The sequence below is a fragment of the Rhipicephalus sanguineus genome, chromosome 1, assembly GCF_013339695.2.
Source record: "Rhipicephalus sanguineus isolate Rsan-2018 chromosome 1, BIME_Rsan_1.4, whole genome shotgun sequence".
NCBI lineage: Eukaryota > Metazoa > Arthropoda > Arachnida > Ixodida > Ixodidae > Rhipicephalus > Rhipicephalus sanguineus.
The window spans coordinates 209,940,063-209,961,444 of NC_051176.1; the positions used below are offsets into that span (position 1 = coordinate 209,940,063).

The window sequence follows — 21,382 nt, forward strand, 5'->3', positions numbered from 1 at the left end:
ATATGCAAATAAAACAAAGAATAAAAATCTATGGTTAGAGTGAAAATCGAACCCAGGCATTCCGCGTGGCAAGCAGGTGTTCTTCCACAGATCTACGCCATTGCTTGAAGCAGCTTCGAAATAAACACTATATGAATGTCTTGTAGTAAGAGGAGGCTCCTTAACGCATGTAATATTGCGTGGCAGAAGCGTAGAATCGCGCCAGGCGTCAAAACATCTGAATTGCACAACGATTGGGTGTTGTAAAGGCCCACCAATTACAAAACGCTCGGACATATTTTTGATCATCATCAGCAGCAAAAACATCAAGAAAGTGAGCAGCTGCGTAGGCTCGCGTGTTACCTTACGGACGCGTAGTGGACCCTTCACTGATTCGCAAAAGGAAGAGTTATGGCGTAGTGGGCACTGCGCAACTGTACTTGCCGTAGGCAAGTACCTTGAAACGGCCAATGTTACGCGCACATTCATTAGTTTCCTTGCGGCACGGTTGAGTCATGCACCGAGAACCGAAGCCAGGCTAGCAGTTGAGAAGGCGATGCGCACGGGGTCCGATTACGCTGTCGCGTTCCACTCTTGAAGGCGAAGCTCAAGCGTCCACCAAGTTTTTAACCACTCTTAGAAGCCATGCGGTTTGTCGTGCGACACTGTAATTTTACCAGATTGTTCCAATGGGTACCTGCTGCATATAACCGGGAGTCGTGCTGCCTATTTCCCATTCAGTTACTGCAAGCCACCGCTGTCACTGGCGAGAGATGGCGCTACGGGCACATTTCCACAAATCCTGGTCATGGCCCAATAGAAGATTTCTTACATTTGTCATTGCCCATGTTCATCTCCTTTTCTAAAATACGGCATCTTCGTGAGCACGAATGATGAAAAAAACACCTTTTCTTACCGACGTTAAAAAGAAAAATAAATGAAGGAAAAAAGAGAGCGAAATACTCAGGCGAAGAAAACATACACTTTAATTAAAGTCCCCGCCTTTTCATTTGTTCGCGTTGTATTCTTTCTTAAGGTTCTTTGCAGGGCGCCGCTGTCAGCACGTCAGAATGGATCCAGAAAGAGGATCCATTGCCCACGCCAAGGAGGATCCATCGCACAACCACGATGGACCCCCTCGGGAAGAGAGCCACGCACACCACAACGGCCAGCCGAACAGGGTCCCTGAGGAGGTTCTGAATGAAGGCACCGAGCCGTCTGAGAAGGAGCCCCTGTTCGCCCACAAGGTGAGGGTAAAGCCGGATCGAAGGATACAAGCGGTACTTCAGTGCATCATAACGCCTCGGAGAAGGGCCATCTCGAGGCATCACGCACCGTTCGACCTCTTCCATCAGCAATCCGCTTCCATTCCGCTCCTCACACAATTTGTGCCTGTCTGCGCGCTCCTTAGCGTCATCCGCACGTAAGGAGCGTCAAGTGCCCGTTCTTGGACGAAGCGTTCTTGAAAACGTCCTCGAGCGATATGCGCGCCGAACATTGCTTCAGCTATCTTACAACGAACCGTTACAAATCATCACTCCCAAATTATTTCCGTTCATAAACGCGGATAAATGACGTGCGTTAGGATTAAACAAACATTAGTCAACTTATGAAGAACAACGCAGTTTCCTGGATTTAAAGAGCATTCCTCTTCCAGTTTCTGTAACGCTATACGTTTTCTACAGTAATATTAACGCCATAGCGTTAAAGAGCTCGTTTCGCAGAAATTTCGGTGTCGGCGTCTTTGGCTGTCTGCGAAAAATCAGCGTTGTCTGTGAGCGAAAATTCGAGATAGATGCAAATAAAGAAATAATAGAAGATCATCGGTTCGAGTGATACTGCGGATTCGAACCTGCGAACCCTTGCTCTGTGGCGCGATGCGTTCAGCCGCTCAGCCACCACGCATACATACTAACGGCGAGCTATTTATACACACCATTTAGTGTTGGTGGCGCGCATATCTCGGAGGTTCTTCAGCTGCTTGACTATCACCCGCGAAATGGCACACATGGCCCACGGGCGTGCTCTCAAACGGCATTGCCCCGCCGAGTGGCTGTGTTTCGTCGCGCCGCATGCATGGCTATTGGAGTCGGAGAGCGTCCACATTTTAGCTTTCCTAGCGGCACGGTTTAGGTCTTCACCGGGAAGCGAAGCGAGGCTAGCGATTGGGAACGTGATGCGAACACGGTCCGATTACGCTATCGCGTTCTACTCTTGAAAGCGAAGCTCAAGCGTCCTCCAAGTTTTTTAGTCATCACTGCGAGTATTGATCGCGTGCGGTTTCTCGGTGCTTTCGGAATATATTATGTGAATTTATATTCGCAGTCGAACAATACACACAACTGCAGTTACGCTATAATTCGTTTAATCAAAATTAAGAGCATTTCAGGAGAGAAACCTGAGGGGGCTTAATGATATAATGAGACTGATGCGAAGTCTACGTTGGTGGGAGGACGGAACCCACCAAAGTGGCCAAGTGGTTATGGTGCTCGACTGCTGACCCGCAGGTCGCGGGATCGAATCCCGGTCGCGGCGGCCGCATTTTCGATGGAGGCAAAAATGCTAGAGGCCCGTGTACTTAGATTGAGGTGCAGGTTAAATGACTCCAGGTCGTCGAAATTTCTGGAGCCCTCCACTGCGGCGCCTCTCATAATCATATCGTGATTTTAGCACGTAAAACCCGCACAATTATATTATAACTATTAGAAGGAAGACGCGATGATTTCCTGCGGCGAGAAGAGCAACTGAGGTTGGTCTATGAAGGTGGAAAAACGTGGATAGAAACACGACATTCAGGAACAGTTTGAGATTAAATGGTTAAGTAAAAGTTGATCGATAAAGTCTACTGCACACAGAACAGTGATGTCAACGTGGCACGTGTAAGTAGAAGCATTAGTAAAAAAAATACAGTAATAATCAGCATGTCCTGCGTGGTGTTATGTAAAGTGTCACATCTCATACAGTAGAAAGACAAGCAGTTATCAATGCCTGATCATTGTAAGATTGCAAAAAACAGACCACGGCATTTGAATCGGACGAAAACACACATATCCGCTATATCATGCCGCATAGAAGTCTTCCTGTTTTCGAGCATTGTGACATTTGTCACATCATAAACATTCTCATAATAGTGACATGCGTAGGTGCGTCTAGTAGTACTAGTAGTAGTGTTGAGTAGGTGTAATGCCAGTTGCATTTCCAAATGGCCAGTTCCATTACAGTGTGTGTGCATGTGTGTTTCTTAATATGAAGTTAAGGCTGTAGGTGGCTAGGGCAAGCGGATGTTTCGTAGCTTGACAAAAACTTCAATATTTTCACTCACAATTGTGCAGTAACTGGCACTCACGTTGGTCATTTGTCCGTTGGCAATGTGGAGGCAAGTCCTGCGTCTGTTGCTTCAACTTATACGAAAAACGGAATAATAAAATACAAAGGGGGGGGGGGGTATGTTAATTTATTTGTGCCCTGAAAAGACAAGTTCAAGCGAAGCGAAGCAGACCTGCTGGCCTAGACTGCCAGGCTAGTCCAATCAAAGCAGAACAGCGAATCTTCCGCCTTCCTTAATTATATGTTTCATTATCAAAACAGAGCTTCAAGACGCCAAAACTGCACTTCCTCGCCACACGCGAGGGAATTTCACTACAAACGTTGCAACTTTTGTCCAACCAGGTTTTGGCAACACGCAGTAAGAATTAAGCACCGCTACATATAGTGGGCTTTTATTCTTATGCCCATTTATACATCACTAATAATAACGAGTAAACGAGTATTCTTAATAATTTTGTAATGCATGTCCACATCCGGCATGTTAAATGATGCAAATAACTCGTCACATTATTATGTTAGCCTCTACAACTATCGCTGTTATGAGCTATCCAGCAGCACTGATTCGCTCGCTGCTTGTGTACATATGCATGTAGTGTACATCGAGTTAATTCCGCAACAATTTCGCCATGTTTATACTACCGTAGGAAACAGCCATAATTCCTCGCTTCATATTTGTGTCTCACAGGAATTAGTGACTGGCGAAGATGTGTTCGACTTCAGCAAAGCGGCGATGGAAGCCCAGAGTCCTGGGAACGAGGATACTCACCTGACCTTCGAAAAAGAACCGGTAGGCCTGGCGTGAAATTATTTGCCATGCACTTGTGCCCGTATTCACGTACGTCCCTGCACTTATTGACACTCTGCGGAAACTAAATGGAAACCCCGCCTCTCGAATGGGGATACGTTTTTCCCCCTGCACTTCAGCAACACGACAGGGTTTTTCAGCGAGAACGTTAACTGCAACGACGAGCAGCCTGCTCAGCCTATCACCTTTTGTGGATATCACTATCGTTTGACGCTGAATAGCTAACGCGCCAGAAATTCTCATCACGTGAGAAATTCTCATCAGAGGTAATGAGCCTGTTTTCTTTGCTTCGAAGTTCAGTAGTCGTCATGGTAAACATGTTGAGGCCAACTGGTTCCAGCCGAATATAGCCACTCAGACAAAGAACTGGCCTTGCGGTACCGGCATCACAAATAGCAGTGGCGGTGAGATCGGCGCCGTAGACGCTCCTTTTCTGAGCGAATTTTGATTTCGGTGAGCCTGAGTAGGCGAAATACATATTTGCGTCGCACTCACAAAAGCTCATTTATTGAACATTTCATTGCTTGCCGAAGCAACGTTGGTGACGGGCTTCGAGAGAAGAGAGAGAAGAAATAGTAGAGAAGGAAAGGCAGGGAGGTTAACCAGTATAGGACAACCGGTTTGCTACCCTACACATGGGGACAGGGTGGGGGAGATTTAAAGATGGAGAGAGAGAGAAAGATAGAAAGATAGCACGACACAGCACACATAGAATCAGTCGGTCACTCTTGCGTGGTAGCATAGCACACATAGAAACAGTCGGTCACTCTTGCGTGGTAGTTGGTCACTTCTGCGTGGTACGCGACATTTCTGTCACAGGCGCTTGGCCAAGTTCGTCGCTCTCAAAAACCTCAGCAGTGCCTTCGTCGCCTTCAGTTGTGATGTCTTCTGTTGACAACATGCAAGTATTGTTTGAACAGACATTGGTCTACTATCAAGGCGCGCTAGAACGGACGCCAATGACTGTCTCTGAGCATTATATACCGGACAGTCGCACAGGACGTGGTGTAGCGTCTCCTCGCAACGACAGGCATCGCAGAGAGCGTTGTCGGCCATTCCAATTCGAAAGGAATAGGATTTCGTAAATGCCACCCCTAGCCACAAGCGATAAAGCAGTGTGGCCTCTCTTCGGCGGAGTCCAGTTGGCATACAGATATGCATCAAAGAGGACAGGTGGCGTTGACGATTAGTCCGGTTGGTTTGGCTGCTTGGTGGGCACCATAGAGCGAGCGTGATCTCCTGTGCAAGGTTTCGAAGACTGCTGGCAGCGTCAGACCTTGAAAGTGGGATGGTATCTTCCTGTGTGCTTTCATGAGCTGTCCGAGCGGCATTATCGGCCTGTTCGTTCCCTGTGACGCCGCAGTGACTTGGCAGCCATTGAAACGTCACGTGGTGCCCTTTCTCATATGAAGTGTGGAGAAGACCTTGAATTTCAAATACGAGCTGTTCATATGGCCCGCGACGCAGAGCAGATAGCACAGATTGTAGGGCTGCCTTTGAGTCGCTGAAGATAGACCAATGTTGAGGTGGTTCCCGATTAACCAAACAAAGTGCAGCGCGCAGAGCAGCTAGTTCCGCAGCTGTCGACGTCGTGGAGTGGTCGGTCCTAAAGCTGATGGTAATAGCTCTTGCTGGGACAACCACCGCACCGGACGAACACTGGATGTTTGTGGAACCATCTGTATATATATGTTTACTGTCCGCATACTTCTCGTACAAAAGAAGCAGAGACAGTTGTTTCAACACAGGTGACGACAGCTCAGATTTTTTCCGGATCCCTGGTACACTGAGTTGAACTGTGTGTCGAATAAAACACCAAGGGGGCATCGGTGGTTTAGATGCAGTGGTGAAGCCCGAGGGAAGTTTGTCGTTGTACTTGACGATAGTTTTAGAAAATGATGCGTGGCGCCTCTCTGAAGGCAGTGTTGCAAGGTGATGACAGGGAGCATGTGCAAAATGTCTGATGTGCGTTCTCAGGACTTCCACCGTAATGTGAGTTTGCATTGGATGGTCACGAGCAATCGCAATAGTTGCCTCTATTGACGTACATCTGGGCAAACCAAGGCACGCTCTGAGTGCTTGAGCTTGTACTGCCTGCAGAACACGAATATTGGTCTTACAAGTATTACTCAGCACGGGCAGGCTATATCTAAGAAAACCGAGAAAGAGCACTCTGTAGAGTTCCAGCATTGCGTCTACTGACATCCCCCACGTCTTTCCTGCCAAGAACTTGAATAACTGGGAAATTGCTGTCAGGCGCTGCTTCAGGCAGGCTACGTGCGGGCTCCAACATAGGTCCCTGTCGATGATTACGCCAAGAAACCTGTGAGTTCTGGCATAAGGAATGGGCCGCCCGTTGATTGAGATGACATAAGGTTTCATTAGTTCCCGAGTGAATGCCACCAGTGCGCATTTTTCTGGTGATATGCTGAGACCTTGTTTACACAAGTAGCTAGCTGTCAAAGTTGCTGCTCTTTGAAGCCGCGCACGTATCTGAGGACGTGTGACTGCCGAAGTCCAGACACAGATGTCGTCTGCGTATATTGAAACCTTGATGGTACTTCGCGTATTACTCCTTTTGAGGCAGTGCCCACTAGAACTTTGGCACAGCTACAAAAAACAAAATAAAACCACACACCATATTGTCATCTCCTTCATCCCAAGGTTCGATTTCATCGGGAGTGGGCACTGTAACCTGCGAAGCAGTAGGTACCTACCAAATGCCCTTGCAAAACCTAAAGGCCTCGTCACGAAGTGCAGTCGTGTTACGATGAGACCAGTGCAGCAGACGCGTAGTCGCCCCTCGCCGTGGGTGCTGTCAGAGTTGACACTCGCGAAACCGCTTCGTTTCCTCCGTTTCAGGGACTCAGTGACGGAGATAAATCGCAGTCAACACGAGCTCTTGCCAAAAAATATCCCGGCATCAGTTTCGTGCTCCTCGAACGCCTGGCGTAGATCCTTGAATCGATCTATCTTCGGGAACACCCGGGCGACGACGCCACGCTCCAGTGGGCCAATCAGATCATGAGCGAGTCGGGTTCGATCATTTTCGCGTGCTTGCCCTGGCTCGCGATAGATTTTTGCGCCTTTCCTTTTGACAGTACCTGCAATATGTACAGAAAGCCATGCGACGACAAAGGACGTCGCGGAGTAAAGTCAAATACTTCGAGATCAACGTCCAGTGCCGTCGCACAGTACACACACAAAAAAAGAAGCCATTGAATTTTAAGACACTGACGCTTCTTTTGTGTGTTAGTAGATGGATTGGTGGGTTTGCCTTAAGCAAACACAGGCTTGTTAAGCGAACTGATGACAACTGCCCTGGGTCTTGGGTGAAGTGAGGCCCAACGTAGATATCTATCACGAAATATATGGCGTCATGATCGCACGTAGCTTTTTTTACGACCTTCTTTCAATAGTTTCTTAGCCTAAAAGGCATATTTATCTATTTCTTCATTCATTTATTCATTGATAGCATGCTCAATCTCCTATCACGCTCAGCAAAATGTGGGCTGGAGAAAAATAAATTCTCGAGCCATTTCGGATTAAGTGCCACCGAACATTATACGTGCTAAATTTTACGTCGACTGTACTTTCAAGCTCCATCTCCATCATCCTTGTTGCACCCGTTCCAGAAGGACGCCATCACCAACTATGCCGAACAAGTTAAATTTGAAGTTTGACCCTGCAATCTACGCATGTGAGATTCTTTAAGATATAGTTTTCTACATTGTAACAGAGGGGGGGGGGGGGGGGGGGAGAGGTGATGGCTCACAGCAATGGTTTTAGCTCTTCTGATTCCCAAATTTATTTTTGGAAGTGAATGACATAACTGAAGTATACCATGGGGTCTGGTAGAAGCCTGCTTTAATATAAATTTTTGTCTGCAGGGAGCGTTTATCATAAAATATTTTTTTTTTTTCTAATTTGCATTCTTAGAGGAGATAGCAGAAAGTAAAATGAAAGTGTATGTTGGAACCTGGTGAGCTTGACTACCAAGCTCTAAGACACACACTCTCGTCTCGCATCGTCTAGTATCTGCAAGCGTCTTGTTCGTCCTGTCTTCTTCTAGTCCTTTCTATTCGTTCTAGCGCTGCCTTGTACATCATTATGAACCCAAACCAACTTGCTCACCTATCTGTTATTCTGCAAGCGACATCTCTTCCCTTCCTTATCTTAACACGTACGCTGTATCCTCTCAATTGTCTCAGACTCTGCACACGTAACATTTTCCAGTGTTGAATAACTGAAGTCAAGTGCCTTGATGTTCAAGGCAATGTACCTGACGAACAGTCGTGAACGCGTGTGACCTTCTGCGGCAGGAAATTCGGTTCCATCACGAGGAACAGAGCACAGGTTCTCGTTCGAAAATATGGGTTCCTTTCGTGCCGCGCAGCGGCTTCGTACTTTGCAGACATAATCATCAGTATGGGGTATACGCACAACGTTCGTCCGTTTGCAACGTCCAAACTTTATGGCGGACGTTTAGCTATAATTCCGCCACAATATCCTCTGAAATAATGCTGAGTCATGGCTGGAGCACGCAGAGTAAAGTACAGAGTAATGCACTCACGAAGAGTACATTCCAGTTTTTTTTTTTCCGCTCACTGATAGTTAAAATAAAAACTGTTCACTGAAACAGCTGGCCTTGCCCCGGTTACATTCAGGTGCCGTATTTTTATATTTTTTTTTGTTTGCACGCTGTACATGCTACTGCAGCATATAAAGGCTCGAAAAGTGAAAGAAATAATCATATAAATATCACTCTTAAGTATCATATGACATTCGTGAACTAGATCCGCCGCGGGGTCGGGCTCTCCTAACGCAATAAGAAGGCTTTCACCAAAATTATTTGTTCGAGCAACTTTACGGGCAGCGCATCACCAGCGTTACAGGGAAGGGTACGCCTGTAGGAGCGGCGGGAGTTGCTGGCCGTCGCGTGGGCAACGGCGACGATCGGACTATGGGACGCAGTCTTCGTCCTTCAACCGATTCTCCGACAAAAAAGGGTAAACGACCACTGCCCAGCGCTGAAAGAGACGCGAGGGACGTTACGCTAAAATGTGTCATGGCACGGGACAAAATCCGCCCTCGTACGAGAATATTCTGGTTGAACTCGAGGACAGACCGAGGCCGCTAAACAAACAACTGTTAAACAAACGGAAAGACGAACGCATGCGAAGTTTCTTGCTGCGGCACTATGCATTGTAAGTATTTGGGATCTACCTCGAAGGTTTCGTAATATAAGACCCGGGTTCTGAAGATGTACTCATTCACGGAGAGACGAAGCGACGTTCAGACGAAGCCTATATTACTAAAGGACAGCGAAGTAAAAATACGAAGTGATACAATCTCGTGCGTCCCCCCCCCCCCGCCTTCCAGACCGAATTGCCGCTGAAGATGCAGATAATTTTAACTAAAAAAACAGTTATCTATATATTGGTTATGTATACTACAGTCAGTGAACTAGATTTAATGTTGGAGGTCTACAAGGTGACCCAGCTAATTTTAGTCAAGGTTTAAAAATATGTTGAATCACTCTATGAGCACACGACTAGATGTATCCTTCGGGCTTCTCTATGAATTAATTCATAATATCCTTTCTGTTCGGCTTAATAAGTGGCCAAGAATAAGCAACCAACTTCGCATGTTGAACAAAACTTCCTTTGGGAAAGTCTTAGAGCGTTCTGAAAAGCGTCTAATTCCGAAGCTTCTAACTTTATGCTTGTTACGTATCACCGAAACGTGTATTTGATCGTTTTATTATTATCTCAAAAATGCTCGCCTTTTTCAATAACACGTCAGTTTGCACGTCAGTTTGCATAATGCCACGATCGTCAGTACAACGTGAAGTTCCTTCTTTTTATCAACTTGTTGTCTAAGTAGATGGCAAAGAAAGAAATCGATGCAGATGTTTTTGTAAGGATTGGCATGTCAAAAAAAAAACTTGCATTCCAAATTTTTGCGCAGCCAGCATTGTTGTACCCATCTTGAAGTTTCGTATGCAACACCAAGGTATACAAAACAATCCAGTCACCTACTCACAACGCTTCTCAGGACCCAGCACTTTCTCATCGGCCGGCGTTCGAACAGCCGCTACTCACGACGGTGAATAACGTTATAATGAGTCCTTGTCAGAAACGATGTCGAATCGGAGATTATACGTGCATAAGATATGCTTTCCGAATGCGTACCCTGAAGCTTTAAGCTTACATTGTTATACAGTATTCATGAAGCAATAATGCACATCGATGCCCTTGCGGATATGGCTGTTATTAAAGCCGGGAAGGCCCGCGGAGCGGCCGGCAGGCTTGGTCTGACGGTCCCGACGTGGGAGTCGCCCGCTGCGCGCTGACGCGCGCCTTGCAGGACCCAAATAAAGTTTTTTCAACCAACCAACTGCCATAATAGCATATACTTAATAATAATATCTGGGGTTTGACGTCCCATTAACGTCTGAATAATTTGTTGGGCGAAGGTCTTTTCATTACTATAGGAGTTGAATATGGAAAGTCCCATCTACCCAACATAACCGAGGGTTTCCGCTAATCTTTCAGGAAGTCAAGACGCTTGTGTCGCAGAAGTCCTCGGACAAGGCCATGTTCTACGGTGTCGATGACAGACCGGCGTGGTACTTCAGCGCTGTACTCGGTCTTCAGGTATTGGCTTATTCCTCGTGATGCCCAAGTTCGTAGCAATAGATCTGCTATACTCTATCCGTCGCTTAAGAAAGAGCCAGCAAGGGCTTTTCAGATGAGCCGCGGTACCACTGACAAGCTACCTGTACAACTGATTTCTACGCAGTAGCGAGTTCTTGCGAGTTACGTAGCACTTGTTTTATAACAGTGAGCCCTCATACCGAACAACATCCGTACCCTCATAATAGGCTCTGTAGGACCGGTCAGTGTAGTTCTTGAGGGCTAGCCATCATATCATTACAATTCGCAGCTTTCTAGTTTACGACAACTTGGGTCTTCAGGAGAATTCTGGGAACGGGAAACATTGCATTGTTCCCAACAGTTCCTGAACTTAGATGCACACTGCCACGATCGATAAAAGGAAGGCACAGGAGTGACAGGAAAATGCGCTCTTTCCTGTCACTTCCTAGTCTTCCTTTTGTCGATCGTCTAATCTAAGACGCATAGTTTCAACATTCAATGTCTCTTCCCTCTTCTTTCTTCGCAATCATCCCAAGCGCTTCTTGGATACCTAGCTCGTACATAAGAAGTTCGATACACAACAATAAAAGCCTGCGTGTTTATCTGCTACTCTCTTCTGCAAACAAGCGAATTAACAATACGCCCTTGGTTTGACTGTTAGAAATGGTGCGCCTTTTTTCAATATTGCATCTGGCCTCTCGACTCTGGCTAATGCACACTCTGCCATATATATTTCGCAGCACTACCTCATAGTCACATCTGGTGCGCTGAGTTATCCTTTCGCCCTGGCTCCGGCTCTGTGCATGCGCGAGGAAGACCCGGCACGTGGATATCTCATCTCCACAATTTTCTTCATCTCCGGCATAGGCACAATCATCCAGACAACGCTTGGCATCAGGTGCGAATAAACGTATTTTTTCTTTCTTTTCTTCCCTCAACGAAACACTAAAGAGGGACGTTTTAAACCTGTGACAACTTGGCATGAGAAACTCTTCGTTCATAAATAATTCAATGTAAACTTCTTTTTTATATATGTAAATAATTAACTAGTACACCAAGTTAACGATCCCAAACTTCGTGATGAAGAGTTCGTGCTGGTCCATCAGAGCCTTCAGAGTGCTCCGATGAATGCCTTCTGGTATTTGCGTCGTTTCAGGGTTATGAATTATATGCTGTCGGAAATATTAGGGACTGGTTCGCTCTTCTAGAAGATCAGTTTAATAGTGCAGCTGAAATTGTTATTCAATGTCCATTTAATTACAATAATTCGTAGGATTTTGCTCATTCAAATGAACTGCTAACATGATCCCGCAACGCTAGTATCGTATAGTTCTTGGTAAACTTAATATCTCTAATTTACAGCAAAAGTAAGTAAACGGGAGTTTATATTCGATTCTGCCTTGCCCCAGAATAGAAATGACCGCCGTGTTTACGCTTCAAATTTTCACTTAAGTTTTTATAATGTTTCCACTAAGTCGCGCAAAGCTTGGGACAGCGAAGCACGAGCCCGTCGGCGCTCATGCGTGGCTTCCTCCTCGGCAGTGCGCACTTTCTTAGGACGCCCCATGACTCTCTGGAGACGATTGGGCGCAGCCAGGCTATGCCCTACGCAGTGGAGGTTGCGCGCGATGTCTCCGCCGGTGGGCGTGAAGAATTTTCTCGTGAAGAATTTCTTTCGGCAAGAATTTTTCTCTTTCTTCCTATCTTTTTTCTCTCTCTTGACTTCTTTCTCTCCCTTTCATTGATGTTCTCTCTGTCTCTCTTTCTTCTTCTTTGCGCATTTCTCTCTCTCTCCTTTTTTACTCCTCACGCTCACTTCCATTTCCCCCCACCTTGCTACACTGTACTAACAAGGCTATGCTATGCGCTGCTAGCGTGCCTGGACAGCCGAGTGGTTAGGGCGCCCGCCTTCGGATCGAGGGTACGCGGGTTCGAATCCCGCCTCGTGAAGAATTTACCTTCGGCAAGAATTTTTCTCTTTCCCTTTATATCCTTCTTTCCGTCTCTCTGTTTGCTTCTTTCTTTCTTTCTCTCTCGCTCTCTGTTTTCGTTCTCCCACCCATCCCCCGGGTTACTACTGGCCACGCCGTAGCGGTGAGTAGCGGGATTCGCCCAATTTCTGTGGCACATACCCGTTCATGATGATGATAGTTTTGCGGCAGGGTCCACACTTTACGGCCAGTTAAACAGCTTCGCTGTTAAAAACCAACGGTCCGCATTTCTGAGAACCCCTCCGATTGTAGCGAATCGCTGTGCGCAGCAATTGCGCGCTCTGAAATCGACTGTCATGCATCAATCATTGCAGTATTTCCCTCCTCGTGTGTTTTTTTACGTTTGCATGTGTGCGAGAAAAGCTGGGCCAGAGCTGAGCACCACTGCCTTTTGAGATGAGCGATGGCATACATAAAATATGACCAGTTTGACGTCTCAACATTTTTGTGAGCCATGGGGAACCTTGTACGGTCTTTATCACCAATGTGACGTTTCTGTACCACGTATTCCTTCTAAACTTATGATTTCGCGCACAGTCTGGTGCGTTCGCGTACGTTCAACACACCTCAACTTTTCTGTTCAATATTTGTCATGTGCGTGAAGCCAGTATATGTATGACTATTATAAAGAAATTCGTAAGTTACAGGGTATTCGAAGCTCTTAGCAGCTCAATGCTCCGACCCTTAGAGTAGGATCGCACGCATGCATCTTTCGTTCAGAAGTCGCTCTTTAAAATGCCTTGCGCGTTGAGTCACGTGCCTTCTTCCCACATTCTTCTCTCGTTATATTTATAGCGCTTCAGCGTTAGGTTCACAGGCATGCAGTCTAAGTGAACACTCACTCATACTTACTCACCGTTTACATTTTCTGTCTTGATACTCACTCACGTTTATTATCAGGTCTATTTTTTCACCGACGCCCACTCAAATTAGTCACATGAATAGTCACACCAGGAATAACTTATTCACGTTCCCACTCACGTCCACTTGCACTGATCGACGTTCACTCATGCCTCACTGGCCCTCACTCCCGTTAATACGCACGACTACTTCCGAAACCTGCCCCTCACTGATACTCACGCTTTTGAAATAGATGTGAGTGAGTATATTCATGAGCGAGTGTGCCGACATATAATTAGACGATCGCATTAAAACGATTATTAATTTGTATTCTCCGCCGCCCCATCCTATCCTCGGAATGCAGCGATTCCTGCAATAGGTCTCGAAATAAACTTTTGCCTTTCTGGTATCGTTTTATTCCCGTTTGAATACTTGTAGTGCAGAGGTCATTTCATACACGTAAACCACCGCTTGAATAACGCTGTTATATTTCGATTTCACTGTCACCTTACCTGCCTGAAACTCTACAAATGCAATATTCTTAGCCCTTCCAGCTTCTGCGATGACTCATAAAGTTGCGTTAGTAAAGAGCGTACGACCTGCTTCCTGAGAACAGCGCACTTCGCAGATTGCAGATATTATACAAGCGCACTTTTCTAAGTGAAACTTGTGCAACATTTCTGCGAAGCACAACTATACTAGGCTCTAAAATGTTTATAGTGAAATACAGAGGACCTGCACTCACATGTAGTAAATATCTCTGCAGAATTTCGCTTTTTAACTTTCTCTAACATAACTACACTGAAGGTTAAAATCTTGCACAACCCACGAGCGACCTAAACAAACAAGCGAGAGCAATGGAGTTCTTGCGTCAACTTACATGCGTGAGCTATTTACACACCGACGTAACTGCTCTATATGAACTCAAAGTGAGTTTCTCGGTCTATTCCACGAGAGGCGAAAGTAACTATGCATCCGCCCGCATCTAATAACACTACGGCGCCGTATTAAAACAAAAGTATGTTTATCGCATAAAAGAGACATGAGGAATGTCTGTTACAGGAATAAGCTGTTCTAAAGCCATTGAACGAATAAGTCAGCTGCTTTAGAATGCATGTAGATGGTTGCAGAGGAGCCTCAAACGTCTCAACATGTGTTTGCGACTTGTACGTTTCCGCTTAGGTGCTAAATCAATGTTTCGATAGCTGTAGCTGAAGTAGTTGGGATTCTTGTTGCTGCTGTCGTTTTTTTTTTTGCACTATGCCGAATAAGTTATTATCATGGTGCAACGCAAAAGATTTTAAGAATCTATCAATTGCTTTTTTTTTCTCATAATTCCCCAAAATTCCTTATGTCAGTGTTTTTCACTCTCCAACTTGACACATTGTCGCTGCAACGCGTCGCCGCCGAGCTTAAGGCGGTTCAACAAAGCTCGTATATTTTAAGCCTACAGAAAAGTTTCTCCCACAAATGCAAAACGTGACCTAGAGGATGCCCGCAGCTCCTTTCATTTGTTGTGAGCATGATCGAATGCCCGGCCAAGCGGGGTGTCTGGCAGGCAAACAGGGACAGAGAAAACAATCATAAAGTAGGAAAAATAAGAAGACAATGGAAGAATAAATGCGCGGCTGGTTTTGAATGCAGTAAGCAAAAAGTACAGCCGAACGGGGTGACAGGTATGTCATTGCTCGAAGGTAATGCACGGATTGGAAGACAGGTGAGCAGAAGAAAAGGCAAAATGTTTGCAGAAACGGAGGCGGGAAATTTTGCAATAAGCCCTACAGTTTGTCAAACGGATAACGGACTCAAACGTTGCTTTGCGAAAGCAGATCGCAAAGGAAAAAGAACGGAGATAGCGGAACGGATTGCGGTTCTAAAACATATGGCCTGATAGCACGTGTAAAGCGACGTCCAACGCATCTAGAAAGATAACAGGCACTGAGTGCAGAAACTACATGAATAGATAACTTCGCAACTTATTTTGGGCGCACTTATCGACATACCGGTTCCACAGATAACCGTTATGCGCATAGTACGCAAGTACTACTACACAAGGGAGAAGTCCAGGGGAAGTTCTTGAACGCGGGGTGTCGGTGGAGCCAACGTTTCGACAAGCCGTCTTGTGTTCTTCGAGACATCGTCCTTGAAGAACACAAGACGGCTTGTCGATGCGTTAACTCAGCGACATTTTGCTAGTACTACATGTAATGGCAAAATTCTTGCGAGTACTACAATTATTGGAACGAAAAATGTTAGGAGTAAAATAGCATCAAGTGAATGAAATGGACCTGGGCTGACCATGTAATACGTAGGACAGACAGCAGGTGGACACTAAGAACAGCAGAATGGCTACGAAGGGATGAGAAATGCAGTCGAGGAAGGCGGATAGTTAGATGCACGGACGAAATTAAGAAGTTCGCGGGGATAAAATGGAATCAGCTCGCACAGGATAGGGAGATCATTGGGAGAGGCCTTCGTCCTGCAGTGGTCAAAAACAGCCTGAGAATCATGCTGATGATGCCATGTAAATAACACAACACATTGTTTAAATATGAGAAACAGTGGGAAATTAATCTCAGTTCGAGCACAAAAATTCTCAATAACACCCTATTTAGCACTATAATAGACAAACTTGCAGTTTACACTGGCCATACGTGTCTTAGCGGATGCGTTACGAAAGCTTTCAATGAGACTTTCAGTCGTATGCAACAGCGACAGACACCCTGATTCAACAACAATGATAATTCCACGATTATGTATCGGAGGCTCTTGAGATATTTCAACTTAACAGATCCCGAAGTAATGCATGATGTCTAAAGCGGAAAGACAAGTTTCGCTAACGGAGCCTGTTCTTGTAAGGTTCGCATGATCCGATGTCAGACATTAAGCGACTCGTACATGAGCATCCCTTGTATGAGTATTCAAGAAAAAGACTGCCAAAGGGCACTGAGGCACGCTTTCGTATTTCAGACAGTTCAAAGTTATAAGCACCGAAGCAAATATCGATATAAGCTAGGGACAGCACTCAAATGCACTGCGTTATGCCCAGTTGGAAATGCCGCGGCATGTCCATGACACGGAATGTTGATACCCACGGTCTCTTGCGATCATAAAAAAAGCTAACGGTCGGACAATGCGCGGAAAGGTGGCTGGGTGTAAACAGCGTGTCGGTACTGCCACATCCTTTGGGGCAACTGGAAGTATCCCACAAGGTCAAAAGCCTTTATATTGCTCAGCTTTGTCGTCTAAACAATACAACACGAATGACCGCTTCCGTAAAAAGCAGGTATACGGCCGCTGATAACCAGCCAAGGGCCGGCGGAGCGAGCGTGTTCCGCATACTCGCCCGGCCAGACAACTGGCAATGGTAATGCCTACGAGCCACTCTAGGAAACTTTTGGGGTAATAAACTTCAGCAGCATTCAAACAAAAAAAATGTACGGCGAAGTGCATTCCTGTTTCGGTCATTACGCTGCCGGATTTCGCAAAAGAAAGCGGCAAGAAAAACTGTTGAATGGAATAGCAGAGCGTATTCTGTGGAAAATTTTGCCCCCCCCGCTACATCCCTTTTCGCCCGGCTACATTCGTCATCTATCTTGCGCGCATCTTCTTTAACGATGCCGCTCACGGCACTTTCACGTTGGAAACGGAACGTGCGTATCAGTCGGACGTCTACAGGAAGGGCGAGAGCGCCACACGTCAACTAAAAGGAATGCGCACAAGATTGATGATGATTGCCGCACAGAGACAAATATAAACCCCAAATGAGCACAATTTGTTTAACAGCGAAGCCGTTAAAGCTGGCAGTAAGACGTTCGTTAACAAAAACCCCCTACTGCACCGTTGTCATAGCACCCGCCGCAGCTGCGCACCGCCTGTGCTAAAAATAGCCAAGCCGCCGCCGGCCGAGGAGCAGCCGCCGCCGAGCCGTCGCCATAGCAACCACCACAGTTTCTTACACCGTGGCTCAGGGACATCGGTTTCAAAACATTCAGAGTGCCAAGCTTTGCGCGTATTCCGGTTCCGCCCGTCGCCGGCTCTTGGCTGCCGCTGGATCCAATGGCCGCCATTCTGGAGAACGACGAGTTGAGGATCAACCAACTTCGGTGTGCCAAGATTTGCGCAACTTCCCGCTTTTTTTAAAGAATGGATATCATGGCGCATTTAGTGCCAGTATTTCTTGAAAGTCGTGTCATACAGAGTGGAATTCGTGTTTTCTGTATTCACTCACTTCGATTCTACAATTATAAAATATGCTACCAAAAATAATAAAATGATAAGTAGCGAATTTTTCCATATTTATTGGTTGTGATTATACCACCTACAACGCAGAATCTGTTGTGATGCCTGTTATGCGATATTTGTCAAAGTATCTTGAAGTTCCTACCCAATGTGTGGTAGCTTAGCAGGTAAGGTGTTGCGCTGCTGTAGGTTTGAGGACGCGGGTTCCTGCTGTAGTTTATTACATTTCTTACTCATATACCACCCTCTCAATCTTCTCCAGCAACGAAGCTAATAGACAGTTATAGTTTAGCGGGTTTAGCGGGATAGCGGGCTTAGCGGAATACCGGGATCGAAATGCGCATGCGCAGTACGCTAAACGACCCGTAGCGTTTACCGCACGCATGCTATTTTTCAGATTTAGCATTACCGTGTTTGCGTGGTTAACGTAGTCTACGTAAAACATGGCGGCGGTTTTGGACGCCCGCTTCGAAGTGAATTTAGCGTTGATGTGGACGGATCCACTTCTTTTGTAGCAAACAACTGTGTAAAATGGGTTCGCTTGCCTTCAGGTCGCTTCGATGCCCGAGTATTACGGATAACTTGGCATGGTTTTTGAGATTGCTTCTTATTTCGAACGTCCCTAGGCCTAACTAAAAGATCGGTGTAAACAAATCTGCAACATAAGAATTCTCGCTTTTATTGCGTGGTTCATATCTATTTACTTTTATTGTTACTAAAAAAAGTAGTAATATTGCGGCGTGTGGGGATACAGGCGAGCATCCTTTTTTTTTCACTTTTTATCACACATTCACCCTCCGCTAGGTGACGCCACCGTCACAGCTTGATCACGTAAACGCTATCGCGCTAAACTGAAACGCGCTGTCCGCAACAAACGTTTGCGGCACGGTAATGATATTCCCTTAACCCCCTGTCACACTAACGCTAAACAATAACTGTCTAATATTGACGGCTCCTAGGCCTTTCCGTTACCGTTAGTGAGCGTAATTAGACAGTCATAGTTTAGCGGAATAGCGGGACCGAAATGCGGATGCGCAGTACGCTAAATGATACCATAGCGTTTACCGTACGCACGCTATTTTTCAGATATAGCGTTACCGTGTTTGCGTGGTTAACGTGGCGTACGTAAAATATGGCGGCGGTTTTGGACGACCGCTTCGAACTGCATTTAGCGTTGATGTGGACGGATTCACTTCTTTCGCAGCAAACGACTGCGTAGAATGGCTTCGCTTGCCTTCAGGTAGCTTCGATGCCCGAGTATTACGGATAACTTAGCGTAGTTTTTTAGATCGCTTCCCCTTTGGATCATCCCTAGGCCTAACTAGAAGATCGGTGTGAAAAAATCTGCAACATGAAAATTTTTCCTTTTGGTGCGCGGTTCATATTTATTTACTTTTATTGTTACTAAAAAAAGTTGTAATACTGCTGCGTGCGGGGATACAGGCGAGCATCCTTAGTTTTTTTTTTCTTCTCACTTTTTTAATGCATTGACCCTCCGCCAGATGACGCCACCGTCACAGCTTGGGCACGTAAACGCTATCCCGCTAAACTTAAACGCGCTGTCCGCAACGAAAGTTTGCGGCACGGTAACGCTATTCCCTTAACCCCCGCTATCCCGCTAACGCTAAACTATATATATTATCTGACGTAAAAGGAAGCGTTTGCAAAAAAAAAAAAAAAAAAAGACCACCGCATCTGTGAGCGAATGCTGCGGACAAATAAAGCTATTGCAGTCCGAGGATTGGTGCTTGTTCATATGTGGTCTTTTTTTGTTGTTCCTGATGCTGTTTGTCTATGCCTTGGCTAATTAACAGTCTATCGTCTCACAGAGAGCGAAATTATGCTGCGAAAGGGGATTCAGTTTCTAGGCCCCTGAGCACACACTGCTAGCGACGCGCAAAGTAAGTTTTTTTTTACGATCTGATGCGCAAAGATACGCCCCAAGAAATTGACCGAACTGGTACTTCGCCACTTTGAGCCGTACTGCCCCTCTTTCTTTGAACGAGTTTCGTACAAGACGGCAACGGCACTTTGCTCATCGCACTTGATATAAGAACATCATAAAGAAATACACTTAGTAGGACAAAAGAATATGTAATTCATCTCAAAGTATTTCACAGGGCGGATGCGATGCCACAGTGGAACATCTGAAAGCAGTTGAAAACGCGCGCGCTCCTCGAAATGAACTGCCCTTTACCGGTTCATGAAGGCGGATATTCGTGCCTGAGTAGGTTAGGGAAATTGGCTCATTTCAGTGCTTCCTCGACGTCATCGTGGGGTGGCAGTCGATGACGCCCTCCTTCTTTAGGGCGTCATTAATCTTTGATGCGTCTGAGCTCACCATCACCTTTACCGCCTCTCTTACAAACGATAACCAACGGGAATCGCCAAGTCAATCGGGCTGCTCACATTCTGGACAGATACCCACTCGTTATCTGCGTCTAAGCTCGTTACGCTGCATTTACAGTATAGAGGCAGAGGAACTTGTTGCGCTGCTTGAAAACATGTTTTGTGTACAGCACTAATCATATATACAATATAAGAAATGTTTCAGCGTAAGATTTGTGTGCGTGTGTGTGAATTTGGAAGCTGTTGACATTTGCGTGTATAGTGAAACACTAACGAAGGGAACAGACCTTTAAAATTTTAGAAGCAATGGCACGACTAAACGAAGCGAACCCCAAATGCGCAGAGGAAAGACTAGACTTTATTTTATGGCGCTTGTGTTATTTTTGCGCAGTTTTCCTTCCCTTTTCAGCAAACCTGCCGCCTTGTACAACTTTCGTTTCTTTCGCGCAGAACAACCGCATATTTAGGTAAAAAAAATTACACTCGAATATCTCTTGCAGTAAGAGGAATACCCTCAGAGGCTTGCAGTCACTGGCGAGTATAAATAACTCGAGTTTCCATGGATTCAGCTGTTCCTTCGAACAAGGCGTATTTTTTCCATCTTTACAGCTATTTGCGCTCCATTTTGTTAAGGTCAGGTACTGTCCTCGAAGCCACTAAGTGCACTAAGGCTGTTAGAACCTGGGACAGAATTCTCCAAACTCTTTGTTCGCACAAGTACTTTCTGCCATGCTCGAGCCTCAAATACAGACGCTCACCTAGGCACTGTGGGTAAAATCGTGCGCATCAAGACAATGCAACAATCGCAAAAAACATTTATGAGAACATTGATATTTGATAAACGTGAAATACATCTTTAAACACTTTGGTTAGGTCGGAGATCCATGCTTGAAGAATGTGTGTGCGTGTATGCGCGCGCGTGCGTGCGTGCGTGCGTGCGCGCACGCGCGCGCGCGCGTGTGTGTGTGTGTGTGTGTGTGTGTGTGTGTGTGTGTGTGTGTGTGTGTGTGTGTGTGTGTGTGTGTGTGTGTGTGTGTGTGTGTGTGTGTGTGTGTGTGTGTGTGTGTGTGTGTGTGTGTGTGTGTGTAGTATCTCATTAAAATGAGTTGAGAGAGTATACCCGCCTGAATTAAAGGATGTTGTTCGGAAGAACAATTCTAGCGTATACGAGTGCTTCACTTGAACACGGC

General features: G+C 45.9%; 1 protein-coding gene across 1 annotated transcript in view; it reads left to right on the plus strand.

Annotated features, from left to right (window-relative positions):
* LOC119406503 (solute carrier family 23 member 1) overlaps positions 1–21,382 on the plus strand; it is a 101,790-nt gene that overhangs the window by 6,753 nt on the left and 73,655 nt on the right. Inside the window, exons 2-5 of the mRNA XM_037673250.2 lie at positions 1,016–1,226; positions 3,992–4,093; positions 10,669–10,770; positions 11,511–11,668. Of these exons, the coding sequence (XP_037529178.1) occupies positions 1,050–1,226; positions 3,992–4,093; positions 10,669–10,770; positions 11,511–11,668 (539 nt within the window). The 5' untranslated portion in view covers positions 1,016–1,049. The remainder of the gene's footprint in view (positions 1–1,015; positions 1,227–3,991; positions 4,094–10,668; positions 10,771–11,510; positions 11,669–21,382) is intronic.